The sequence below is a fragment of the Topomyia yanbarensis genome, chromosome 3 (genome assembly GCF_030247195.1).
Source record: "Topomyia yanbarensis strain Yona2022 chromosome 3, ASM3024719v1, whole genome shotgun sequence".
Classification (NCBI taxonomy): Eukaryota; Metazoa; Arthropoda; class Insecta; order Diptera; family Culicidae; genus Topomyia; species Topomyia yanbarensis.
The window spans coordinates 319,130,434-319,145,168 of NC_080672.1; the positions used below are offsets into that span (position 1 = coordinate 319,130,434).

The 14,735-nt window shown below is 35.0% G+C and overlaps 1 protein-coding gene across 3 annotated transcripts in view; it reads left to right on the plus strand.

Annotated features, from left to right (window-relative positions):
- Positions 1-14,735, plus strand: part of LOC131691940 (LIM and SH3 domain protein Lasp) — a 174,398-nt gene that overhangs the window by 129,182 nt on the left and 30,481 nt on the right. For all 3 annotated transcript variants that reach the window (XM_058978717.1, XM_058978719.1, XM_058978720.1), the window contains one exon: positions 6,288-6,423. In XM_058978717.1, the coding sequence (XP_058834700.1) occupies positions 6,288-6,423 (136 nt within the window). The remainder of the gene's footprint in view (positions 1-6,287; positions 6,424-14,735) is intronic.

Here is a 14,735-nt window from a genome sequence, read left to right on the forward strand (position 1 = left end):
ACTTGGAAGGGGTTGAAAATCACAATCAATATGGGTATGGGTGCCATTTGAAAGGGGTGGTCACTAGATGACGGAAATTGATGGTTAAGTCCATTTTGATATCTAAGATGGCAATTTCTGGTTACCACATAACAGTAAAAACCACCATAAATAAGGGGATTATTTGAAAGTGGCTGATCAGCAGATAATGGAAATAAATTATTGAGGCCGTTTTGAAATCCAAGATGGCTTCCGGTAACCACAGAAGAGCTAAAATTATCATGAATGCTATCATTTGAAAGGAGGTGGTCAGCAAATGCTAGAAATTGATGATTGAGGACACTGAAATCCAAGATGGCGGCTTCCGGTTACCTCCAAATAGTGAAAGTCTCAATCAATATGAGTATCATTTGAAACAGGGTGGTCAGCAGATGCCGTAAATTGATGATGGGGGCAATTTTAAAATCCAAGATGGCAGTTTCCGGTAACAACAAAGTGCAAATCATCAACAAGGTGATGGAAATTGATGATTGAGGCCATTTCGAAATCCAAGATGGTGGCGTTCGGTAACCACAAAACAGTGAAAACTATCATCAATATGGGTGTCATTAGCAAAGGAGTGGTCAGGAAATGTTGGAGATTGATGATTGAAGCAATCCGAAATCCAAGATATCGGTTTCAGGTAGCTCAAAACCTCAAACCAGTGAAAATCATTATCAATATAGGTATCATTTGAAAGGGGTTGGTGAGTAGATGGCGGTAATTCATGATTGATGTCATTTTGAAATTCGAGATGGCGTCTTCCGGTTACAACAAAACAGTAAAAGCAACTATCAGTATGGGTATGATTTGAAAGGGGGGTGGTTAGCAGGTGATGTAATTTGATGATTGAGTTGAGTATTTTGAAATCCAAGTTGGTGCTTTTTGGTTACAACAAAACTGTGAAAACCTCCATTTTAATTATGGCTGGTCGGTAAATCACAGAAATGAACCAAGATGGCGGCTTTTGCTTATAACTTTAATTATAGTAATTTATTTATTTATTTATTTCGTCAATCGATGTAGACTATAGTTTTCGTTAATTATTAATGTGTATATTCCGTGAATTTAATGCAAATGAAGCAATTTCGGCTTTTACAGAAACATCCTCCTACGCGTTAGAATTTCTTTTGCGTAATAAATATTGTTTTAGTTTCAGTTTAGACATTGTAAAATCAATTGAGTCGCAATAGTGATCATAAATAGACATCATTCGATTTATGGGGCTATATTTTGCATAGTTTGTGCGAAAAGGAGTTATTAAAAAAATATACTTCGATTTCGTAGCTGTCGTGAGGGTGCATAAAAGTTCAATTTGGATAAAAGTTCAGCTGAATCGATGCGATGCGAAACGACATTATTAATGAATGAAAGCATTGCAAATTCGCGACGCTCCTTTAATGTTTAAATATTGATAATCAAGCAGCGTGCTTCATAAGATGGCAGAGGGAATGCTGTCCATCCTAATTTACGAAGGGCAAATAATATAAACTGTCTTTGTACCGATTCTATTCGTTCTTCATGTCTGCTTGAAGAAGGGCACCTAATAATACTGCAATATTCCAATATCGACCTAACATATGCAATATATAATGTTTTTTATTGTATAAGGATCTTCAAAATGATAGCTAAAGCGTTTTATTACACTGAGCATGTTGTTAGCTTTGTGTATAATTGTGTTATAATGATCAATAAAATTTAACTTAGAATCTAACTCTTTCACATTTTACTACAGTCTGATTTCCTAAGGTAATCTCAACATTTGGTGTTTGTCGTTTTCGACTAAAGGTTATTGAATAACATTCTGTTTTTATTTGAAGAAATATTTTTTCGTTAATGATTGATTCGAAAAGTTTCGGACAACAGGAGATTATGGCTATCCCACGATACTTACGTAGTAAAAACGATTTTTTCCATATTTTAGGAAACAGTCCAGATTGCAATATGTCTTATATAAACAGCCAGAACAATGGGGCAGCTAACTCGGTTGCTAGGTTTTTCATAAATAATGGTGGGATTTCATCAGGACCAGAACCTTTCGATGCATCTAAATGTTTTAGAGCATTGAAAATGTCTTCCCTTATGACATGATTGACACTAATATCCATAGGAAAATGGAGAAAAGCGAAATAATTGCGATCACGGTCTTGTTCAGAAAAAGTCGTATATATTTCTTGAAAGAATGTTGCAAATAGGTTGCAGATTTCTTCCGAGCTATCATGTACGTTGTCATCCAAGTGCATTGTTGATGGGATATTTAGTTTTGACGTATATGAAAAAATTCTTTGGACAAGATTTGATCTGCTGTTCCATTTTTGAGTTAGTTGAGTGAGTTGAGTTGAGAGTAGGGAAATATTAGACGTTTTTAAAAAAAAACTATAGTTATTTTAAACCATTTACAACTGTACTGGAGACAACGATAGACAAGGAAACTATATTCAGTTTTATAATGTTGAGCACTTCTAACTGCAACCAAAGCTAGCTGCCCGTTTTTACCCGTTCAAAAGTTATTATCTTCAAAACTTTTGCTAATTTTACCAAAAATTACTCAATAACTTCTAAGTCGCAAGAGATATAGACCGATGATCTGCAAAGATACGTATCTTAATAATACGAACAACTTTGTTGAACATATTGAAGCTGTATCTAAGATATTTATGAAGTTATGTTGAAAAAAAATGTCATTCACAAACAACGGTCAATAACCTCGAGTGTAGTATAAATAGAGATTTTGGGTCTTCAGTAAACATGTTCGTAAAAACAAGTTCTTCAATATTTGTGTTTTGCCTTTCTCAATAGAAAGGATATGCCATCACTGAAAGCCGACTTTTTAACCGAGACCCGGAGGGCCGAGTCTTATATATCATTCAATTTTCTAAACTCACCCACTTTTCTCAGAGATGGCTGAACCGAATCGGACATTTGTAATAAAAGGTATAACATTCCCATAAGCTGCTATTGATTTTTTTGTCGATCGGACTTGTGGCTCCGGAGTGACGGGTTGAAGAGTGCGGTCACCCAGCAAATTCCCATATAATATGGTAACACCATGATGTCCAAGCGGTGTAATACATATTGAAATGGGTGCAACATAACTCGAATTTGCGGGTCTTGGTCACTAATGATGATTTTAAGCAGCTTTGACCGCATTGGCCACCTATGACGGTTCTCGAAGCCCCCGGGTACTTTCCAAGTTCGTAAGTTAATGTCTCACCTTTTTCTCAGGGAATTCCTGGCCGATTTTTACAAATTTCGAATTAAAGATACAATACTCCCATGAACTGCCATTGAATTTCATTTATATCCGACATTTGATTACACAGTTACAGGTTGGTTATTGCGGCCACATAGGAATTTCCCATATAAACCGATACAACCGTAATACTTCAATGGTTAAAAATCCATTTCTATTTGCAAGTCTAGATCACATCATTTCTATTTGGAAGTATAAATCACTGATGCCAACCAAAGATTCTTTGAATATATTGTCCATTATCGACAGTTTCGGAATTCTCGGGTTCTGGACGTATTCCAGAATTAGTCACATCGATTACTCGGTGATGACTGAACCGATTTTCTTAAACCAAATCTCAAATTCACTAAAAATTTACTAAAAATGGAAAAATATGAATGAAAATCATTAAGATTCAAAGGAAAAAGGAAATTTATTAATTTCAGGAACCATCAAAGGCATTGTGAACATCATTCTTCATCAGAACCACAATATGTGTATGTACAAAACTAGTGCGTATATTACGCACTGCTAATGCACTGACGGATCGCATTCACTGCAATTGAGTTAGTTTCAGGCAGTCCATTTTTTTACCAAAGCTTCAGACAGATTAGATAGAAGTGTCAGCTAAAGGGGGGAGGGGGGCTACAGGTCCCAAGGTCCCACTGCATTCCAAAATATGTTAACACGAAGACAACATTTAAATCATGCTTATTTATCCATTTAAATATTATATTTTTGTTCAAAGGACGTAATGGTCAACATGTGGCTCATGAGTTTTGTTGTAGTCGTGCCCTTGTAAATATGTGCAAAGTGTAATAAGAATGTAAAAGACATTTTCACAATTATATTAAATATGTAACCAGCTATTGAATAAATGAGAAAGGCACAATTACACCATTAGGTGAATTAAAACAGGTTTTTATATTTTGGAAAATTTATATGCAAAATCTAACTTCAAAGGAGATTAATCACTATAACTATAGTATCAAAATGAAGGTCTTGGGTAGTTTTAAAACATTCCAGAAGACAGCATTGCTGTACGCTTTACCGTTTTCGCACACTTTTGACGAAAAAAACCACTGTGCGACGATGTGATCACCGGCGGTGAAATTTTTCCAAATTTTTACCGATCGTTTCCGACTTCGTGTTGTTTGTTCAACTGGGGGGATTTTGTATCTTCTTAAATTCAACAGATAAGAAGCAAAAGCACATGTTTTAATACAGCGAAAAACTTTGTAGAAGATACAAAGAATGTAATAGAATGACGTTTAAAGTTATAGTTCCATATAAAATTATCGATTACTCAAGAACTGTTATAGCTAGACATAAAATGCCTATGCAATTGATCTTGCTACAATTTTATTGAAGACATAAAGTCACAAATTACTATGGAAAATAAATTTTGAGTTCCACTTATAGGTGGATTAATCACTGAACTGTGTATCCCTATAGAAGTGCAATCAATCATAAAGATAAAAACTTCTCCGAACAAACTTTACTTTTGTAGTAAACGGTTTACACGTTATTGATTTTGAGCGCGAAGACGGCGTTTTAAAATACTGTGCCCTTGAACCTTTGGAGGATCTTTGAGACGACTGAATAACGTATATCCATCACTATGCTATATTTCTCCTTAGTGGAGAAACATTTAGGTAAAAACTATTTTTCTCCTCTTCTCTAACCACATTTTCCAGTAAAGGGTACAAAACCCACAATTAAATTAGGAATGGAGATGCTTTTCGAGTTCCTCCAATCAGAATGCGACACTAACTAAATGACAGGATTAAGCTAGCACCGGATTGGCACTAGCTCCAAAACGCTCCAGTTTAGTTTAGCCCTTCACGAGAAAATGTGGCTTTAAACAATTTTATCCTTAGTGGAGAAAAAAAAAATTACCTAATTTTTTCTCCACTAAGGAGTAATATCGCACACGTGTCTCGGTCACCGGTGAAACGAAATAACCTATAATTATTATACTCATAGTACATTAGTTAAAGATTCCCCAATACTATTTTGCTATTTATGGCCTCGTTGCATTATAAATATGCGTGACTCATTTTAAAAATTCAGAGAATTTATTTCTCTTGACACAACTTTCTTGTGAGACCTTGATGGTAAGTGTATTGATTTGAATGAGTATTTCATAAGAGGCAAGCACTAAATATTCAATAAAACCGTACCAAAAGACGTACTTGGTTAATAACTTTAAGAACCATTAAATATATAAAATTCGTCTTGAATAAATATTAGGGTTACTTCAAGATTGTATCGATGAGAAGTAGTCTATTTGAAGATCTAATAAGAAATATAAGGTTTCTCAAATGAATTTAGTAAGGAACTTGTAATAGGTTTATAATATATTCCCTTGTTTCAAATGTGTTTTTCAAACCCGATCCGGTAAGAAAGTGAAAAAACTGTACGCTTGTTCGCAGTACGCCTAAAACGAAACATTTCAAATTAAACCTCAATATAAAACTGTTCGCACTCTCATGATTATTCAATTCAATTTTCTCTATCCGAAAATCAAAACAGAAACAACCTTCAAAAAAGCTGATTATCACCTCGTTCAACGAGCTACGCGATTGTTTGCTGAATAATCATTCAACATACAACGAGGAAAACCCCACATTCCATTTCACTTTTTTCGAGAGGGGAACATTTCTAATCGACCGACACTTTCTTGCTCGCAAAATTTCAATTAAATTAGTACACCCGTGGAACTCTTTAATCCAAGTTTCGTTTTCTGTGTTTTTTTCTCTTTTCTTTCTTTTACCATGCTCGGCGCACCAAATGATGATAACCGTCTTCGCATGCTATTCGCGCACATCGACAACAAACAAACAACCACCAAACAAACCTCTTGGCGGAACTTGAACAAATCACGAACGACGAACCCATTGAACCGACCGGAAAACTTTCGGCCCCCGGATGTGCTCTTGTTTCGGTGCGGACCGCTCTTCGAATGGATTTGGCGGAATGGTGAAATACTGCTAAACTAAACCAACATCATCAACAACAACAACAACAAAACAAGGTCGCTGACGATCCCGAAACACTGCGAATCAAGCAAAACACGAAAAACATCTCCAACGTTGCCTACCACGGTGACTTACAGAAGAAAGCTGCCATGGAAAGACAAAGAGAATGTACAGAAATTATCGATAGTAAAGGTGAGTAGTGAGTTCGCGGTGTGTTCGGTTGGAGTGGAAAATGTGGCTGGGTCCGTTTACCCACCACGGGGGCTCGGTTCGGGCTTTGTGTAGGCTACTATTTCGTGGTACTTGAAGCGGATCCTCCGAGTGTTTTGGTTTTCACTCCGTTTCTTTCGTTTTTGATTTATTTCCACCGTTTGGCTGGCCTTGGCGAGTTCAATTGATGTTATTACAACCAATCAGGATAAACAAAATGTTGAATTGGGTCTGTTTTGAAATAATTTAGTCGAAAAGTTTCCAGTCATTAATTGTAGGTATATTATTGCTTTTAAACACAAAAGGTACCAGTATCCAATGAGGACAAATAAGGAAAGGAATTATGGTGAATTATTAGATTGGAAAGAATAATAAGTCACAGTTCATTTAACGTTAAATATACAGCATTAAGGGGAGCGTCTGCTGTAATGAGTAAAAATGATTTTTTATTCGTTTAATTGTTAGTATCGAACCTCTAGAATAGTCTCACACAATCTCAGTTGCCACGCTGACCTTCTTTTGTTCTAAACAATAATGCGTTTCTCGCGTATAATTGCTGTCACCCCGCAGATAGATTGTTCGCCGAAACCGCATTTTTCAAATTGGTGGACACGATAACTCAAAAACGATTCAACGGAATGATTTGATTTTTTATGAGTATGCAAAATATGTGTAGCCAGTCGTCGAACCTAGGAAAACTGAATAATTTTTATCCCCATTGTTTTGAAGAAAAGTGAGCGAATTTTATTTTTAAAAATGAATTTTTGTGTTTTATGATACTATTTTCCGAAAATCTAACTTTTTTCTATTATCTTTGGTTCATCGAGTAACTACAAGTGTAAGTGTAAATCTTATTGAATTTCCTGTTTCGGATAATTTTATCAAGAGTTATCATGTCCGCCGTGGAGATCCTCGACGTGGAAATGGTTGGATGTCTACTCTTGGAACGCTCGTTTGTGTGGCTCTGCGTGACTGAAAATATTTTTTTTCGTACATAACGAATATATAAATAAACCTTAACATTGCACAAGAGGTCCATTGTTGCTGTGCCTTCAAAATCGTAAAACAAAATTACATTCGGTTTGAGCATTTTACACCAGACGCCCCCTTAAACAATAAAGACATTATCCGTATTATCATGAAGGACATATGTGCTAGAGACCCCACTGTTTTGATTTTCTAAGAAGCTTTCAGTCAAACCTAAAGAGCTATCTGGTGGCGAATTGGTGTGGAGATTCGCCCACAGCAAAACAAATACTTTAGCTCTCTTCACTCGACGCACGGTGTACTGATTCCAGAACACCCGAGCTACGCCGTATCTGAAGAGTGATACTGAGTCAGTGTAACTGGTTATTCCTACACATTGCTATATTTCTCCCTATGGAGAAAATTTTGGGTGAAGAGAGCTGAAACATCTCTCCTAAGGAGAAAATTCAGTTAAACCACATTTGCCCGTGATGTGTACAAAACCTATTACTGAATTAGTTATAGACACTAACTGAGCAAACCATCAGTTAAGCGTGATGTCCCGCAAGCAGAGGAGATCATTTTGAAGCTGATGAGGGCTAATGAAATCGAAACACATTTGGTTCGGCTTAGCAAGCCAATGCTAGATACATTTTGCTATATTTTTCCCTAAGGAGAAAAATTTAAGTGAAATCCAGTTTTCCTCAACTAAGGAGGTCCTGTGCCCTTCAAGAACAAATGTGGTTTGCCCATTTTTTCATTGGGAGAGGAAAATTGTTTTACCCAAAATTTGCTCCTTAAGGTGCAAAGTGCACCTTGCATCATTTTATTTACATATTTTTTAACAAACACAATCATAACGCCAAATATTCAAAAACATAAAAAATATTACATTTTTCCGAAATACTTTCAATTAGTCTTTTAAATATTGATACACTGAAAAAACTTAACACGTTAACATCAAGTGGAAATCTATTGAATTATTTCAATCCACAAACACATGAAATGCACACGGTTGCCACTTGAATATCCATTCGAGTGTGGGAAATATGGTTTTAAAATGAAATTCATGCGAACATGGTGTGAAAAGCACATCAAAATCATAAGAAACACCATTGACTAAATTTTCCAAATTAATTACACGTGAATATCACTTTGTTTTGCTTATAGATTTCATTGGCAGAAGAATTTGTGAAATCGATTATTTTACATGTAGAAATGCACTAGGGTACAAGTATCATTCTTCGCCCCCTCCCTAATTTTCGCCCCCCTTGCAGAACAATTATAAATAATTCTATCTGCTTTACGATCTGGAACTCCGCTTTCGACTATTACTGAAAAACAAACTAAGTCGAATAAAATGTGAAAACTGCCCTATTTTCAACAAAAATATTTCATAACGTATTTTTAGTCGTAAATAAAGTAATACCTGTAGAGCACTTATTTTCCTGAAAACTAAAAATGGTGACAATTTTTTATCGCGGGGAAAGTTTTATAAATTTTGTGAGTAAGCGTTACAATATTCAATAGTAATGTTTTTAAGCATTGCAGGAATACATGTAAACGCACATCCGCGATTATTACCTTTCTTTAATTAAGTTTGAACAATTTTAAAAAGTGTCGAAAATTAACGCAAGATGAAACTCAATTCTAATCTTCGCCCCTGGCGAAATCCCATATAGCGTTCTTTTCTTCGTATGGGTTTCTATTTTCGCCCCGTTCCACAGTGGTCACAAAGTAGACTATTGATTTTAGTTATGTGAAGTCTTTGAGGAAATTTCTTGAAATAAAACGCTCTTTCTTTCAATCACATCGGATCGTTGACTAATCCTCTTAATAGTTAGTTACGAAATTTATTTTCTTCAATAATTTAGATAGAAAAATACTCACTTCAATTAAGTTGTAGAGAAACTTACCAGGAAGATTTCTTTCGGAAGCTCTTGGTTTTCGAGATACAGGGCGTTGTTTGTGAAAGGCCCCTCAAAAACAGTTTTTTCACCATAACTTCTATTATGGAGCTTCAAGCGATTTCTGATGTTCTCGAAAGTAATATAGATGGCTGAAATAGACAATTTTCTAAAATACCATAACCTGTTTTCGTTTCGCTTTTCGCTATTTACAGAGCTATTCACTCTTTCTAAGGTCAATATCTATAACTACTTGGTAACTAAACGAAAGTACCTTTTTTATATACTGGAAAAATAAGAGCGCCACAAGACTGCTCTCTGCCTATTCAGTTGCAGTGAAGATAATCAGATTCTACAATCTATCTTTGAATCCAGCGCAGTTGTTTTCGATTTCTTAAATATGTTATTAACAATTCAATTAAACTATATCAATTATAATTAGAAAACCTTTTACAAACGTAATGTTTGATGTTTTACGAATGTACATTCATGATGTGCGGATTCTAAACAGCACCGAGCAGGTTTCTAGGCTTTCTCTGTAAGGAAGACAAAACCTATCAAAATACAACCTCTCCATTCATTTTTTAATAGTTTATAGAGAAACAAGCGAAAAATTAATTCGTTTGGAAAGCCTTAATGAAAACAAATACAACGGAGTTTCTGTCTGTGATTAAGGGATTTTTTATATTGAGGTGCAGGACAAAAGGGAAAAATTTGAAATTTTATGAAGGTATGTAGCCTTATTTATATCAAATACTTATCATACGTCTAGCGTAGTACAATGTCTATTTTGCAAAACCCACTTGTGAACATGAATAAATATTAATAGGGTGGGTGCTCCTATAGTTGAGGTGCACCAATAGTTTCAGTAGTGGGTTATACGTCTAACTAAGGTACCAATCATCAACAAATATTTTTTTATCGATTCATCGCCCTAAAATTATGCAACAATAAAACTGGTATCCTTGAAATTTGCTAAAAAAAACTTTTAAAAAGTTGATGTTCTTTGAATAAGTGCTTCCTTGCACCTATAGTTGACATAGTGTACCTATAGTTGCAAGTCCCATAAGAAATCAATGGGATTTGCAACAATAGGACCAGAAATTAGCGATTGCATCACTATTGGTACATGTGTTCCTATAGTAGTACAAGCGGTTTTGAATACATAAATTGGTTATTAAACAATCTTTATATTTTTCCTATGAAGTAGGGATTGAAAGCTTTTGTTTAATGTTTTAACATTGCCCATAGGTCTATTCATCGATTTTTAGCCAAAGTTTTCCTTGAGTATGCGACTATTGGTACATCCACCCTAATTGTCGAAGTTATAACCATTTTCACAAAAGCGCGTTTTGTCTAAGAGACATCGGTTGAAAACATTTTCGGCAATCGTAGTCACAGCAAAGACGTTTTTGGAAACCATGATTTCGAGATAATCACGTGCAAAGTTTCTAGTATATACCCGAGACCTCATTAGGGAATAATGAAATACGCCATAATGTTGGTTCTACTACTTGGATATTTATAATAATTTGGAAAAACATTCTTAAGAACTTATACTGCCACTCTACGTATAATTGTCTCATGTGTATTGGGTATTCCATTGCACATGGAGTAGTTTTGCGTATAACGATAAGAAAGACTAAAGAATAGTTATTGTTTCGTATCTACACATATATCCTTTTAATTTAAGTAAGCATCTGTAGTCATTTTGCGTATATTCGAAATATTTGAAAGAAATTGAAATTGTTGCTCCAAGTCAACTACCAAAAAATATATCTGTTTCATTCATGATTTACACAAAGAATATCAGTTGATAATTCCAAATAAATTTTTAATCTTGTGCAGTTACGAAAATATAGTGAGAAGCCTTGGGTGTCTTGATTTTTCTAGCATTTAGAGTATTTTTCTAATAATGATATTTAGTTAACGAATGGTTTGTTCGTTTTTGCTATTCTCTTTCGTTGGCGCGTACATCGCCTTCCTTGTTCGCGCGAAATATCGAGAACACTCTTATGGCGTTTTCGTGTTTTCTTGGTGCTACACCGGTGTAGTGCAAAGAAAGAGATAGACTGATTACACCCAAGTTTGAATGAGTGTAACACCGACTACACCGGTGTAGTGCACTGTCCAAAACGAATATGCCATTAGTAGTCCATGCTCTTCGTGCATCCACACTCGCGAGTGCTCTTCAACGCATTTCTCGCTTGCGAGATAACAAAGCACACGAGACTTTGCGAGAAAAGCTTCCTGGATATGCCCTACATACTAGATGAAAGCTTGGGTTTCTTGCGAGGATTCCCGCTCGAGATTTTGCTTCACCAAGTCGCGAACGATGAAGAGCGCTAGGCATGCTCTGCACATGACCGCAAATCAGTCCCATAAAGATAGGAAATCCCATAGAAGACGGGACAAATATGCGATCATGGGCATATCATATTTCGTACACGCTCGCGAACGAACGAACTTGGAGTGCTTCTCGCTCGTTTCGCAACACAACACAACATAACAAGATTATAAATACAAGAGCTTGTAAGTTAACGTATTATTTGTTTGATAGTCAGTTTTTGAAAATATAATCTGGATTTGTCTAATCTTTTCTCTATTACCAATTCTGTGATATTGTAGCATGATAAAAGTCGTGAAATTGTGTGTGGGCGCACGGGGGCGAAGAATAGAGCAAGAGGGGGGCGAAGATTAAATTTAGGGGGACGAAAATTGAAACACATCTTGATTTAGAATATTGTTCTTTTTTCGTTAATTTAATGTTTGAAATCACTTTTATTCAGGATTATTGGATACTATATGATACGTGATGAGAATGATAAAATAAAATTAGTTAGAGCAATTCAAAATTGTTGAAATTTAAAGTTTTTCTGCAAACAAATGTTTTAGGGGGGCGAATTATAGTACATTTACCCTACATATTTTTCATGCGAATGTCATGTGGAAAGTTCATACTTTACGACTCAATAGTTTGGCAATGAACATTCAATGGATAAATATGTCGTATTCACGTGGAATTTGTTTGATTTGAAGCACCATATGAAATGCTTTTTAATGGATTTTTATGTGAAATTCAAAGGGAAAAAATTTCTTTTTCTTTTTAACATGAGAACGCACATGAAAGTGATGTTTAATTGCATATGGTTTTATAGTGTCGATTATTTTCAGTGTAGGTCAAAACGCATTCGTGTGGGGATAAAATGCACAGTAACAACGGTACACCACAACAAAGGGGAAGAATGCACCACGAACAGGAAGAAATTTTAATTTCTACTGATATTTCACACAAGGTTCAAATTTTGCTAGCAAACAACTTTCAAATGATCGCTGTATGAAGAACCGAAATGAGGTGGATCGATAAGCATAATGCGCATTCCATAGGGACAAAGAATCTCCTTCTAACGTGAAAATCCAGTCGTTTTAATAGCGTCATTTACAATACTCCTTAAAGCACTGTGATAAGTTAAAATATCAAGAGCAGCTATATGATTCCGAAGAATTAGGAAGCCAGTGAATACATTATTAATTTGCATGAGCCTTAAAGTATACACTTAAAAATCGCGAATAATACATAGGTATAGTACCTTTTAATCATGAAAATTACGAAACTTTTCTGTTGTCTGGGCAAAACTTCATAGGTATTTGCAAGACGATACTTGAAATTTCGAAAACAAAACTATTGCAAACATTCTAAAATTCCTGAGTAACTTTTTACAATATTTTAGTTTTCCTTTAAATTTTGGAACAAAGCCTTGGTTCAAGTATACCGCGGTAGTACCTGGATTAACTGGTTCAAATTTTCATTTTCAAATGTCAACTTTCAGTCGAATCTACTGCAACCAGGATTCAAATTCAAAGCCTCTCTCAATCATTCACTTTCTAGTTGGCGGGATTTTCATGACCAAATCGATCGCCTTCATTTCAAATTGATTCCTTCTCATTCACCAACCAAAGCTATCATCTGCTCTGTAGCTTAGGTTAAATGTTGACATGTTTAGTATTTTTAAGCTTACATGAACAGTGTGTAGTATGTTCATGGTAGTTTTGCTTGAAAAACATAGTCAGTACCACCCTAGTAGAGAGATATTCACAGGACCAATGAAATTGAAAATGAATGGAAAATCATTGATCGGCTAAGCTGTTTGAATGAATGATGCAACTAACACCTGCGGTTTGAGCGTAGGGCATGATTTGAGATTGGTTCCTCCTTCAAGTTCAAACAAACCTGTTGAAAATTAGCAGCTCTGGTGTAAACTATATCAACTAAAAGAACCGACAGTTAAACGTTGTTCATGATTTTGCGCAATTTTCGTAATTTCCTGTCGCGTTACCGTGATACTTTGTTCATGATTTTACTATCGGAGTGTAATTTATATTCATGATTTCAGGTCGCGATTTTCGTAATTTCTATACACGTTATCGTGATATTTCACACAGTAGTGTGATTAGTGTTCATGATTTCAGGATCTTAGTTACGATTTTTGATATTTTTATCACGAGTAGTGTGATTTATGCTCACAATGTTAGGATCTTGGTCACGATTTTTGGCATTTTAGTTATAAGTAGTGTTATTTATTTTCATGAATTCAGGATCTTAGTCACGAGTTTCGCAATTTATCGTGATATTTTATTCTTGAGTTCATTTTCGTATTCGAAACGTGGGCTAATGTGACTCATGTTCATGATATTAGCAGTGTTATTATGATATTCATAATTTATCCTAGTCTTAACGTGATATGCTGTTTTTAATTAGTATCGAATTTTTTACTCAGGTTACTACTACAGTATGAACTGACACATTAAAGTGCGACTGATTCGCGGTATCTTGTTTCGTGAACTGTATAACGAATACGATTTGTGTCACTATTTTTGGTGCTCAGCGAAGTTTTTGTTTTCTGTTCGGACATCAAATTGAATCTTATGTAATGCATAACGCTGCTTAAGGTCCATTTTCCACAATCAATAAGATTATTTTGACTTAAGAGCAATTTTTTAAAAGAGCATAGACGTTTCTACGCGCATTAATTTCAAAAAAAAATTGGTCTTTTTCTATATTTTATACAGCAAAACTATCTGAGAATGCGTTACAGAGAATGAATACTTCTGTACGAAAAAATATACACTTAAAAAAAATTATGTTAAAAATTTCAATTGCAAAAATACCATTTTTTAAACTTTTTATATTTTGTCAACAAAAACATTTGCATGATGGAGAACTTACCGGTAAAAAGGTTTTTCGAACAACAACTTTATACATGTTTTTAAATGTCATACTAATTGGCATACAAACCTGTAATTCTGTAATACAGAATATAATTCTAAATGTCATTTTAAATCAAAATGCTTTTTACAAAAATCTACAGAAATGAAATAATTTTCGAGATATTTGGAATTTTGTTCCAACAAAAACAATTA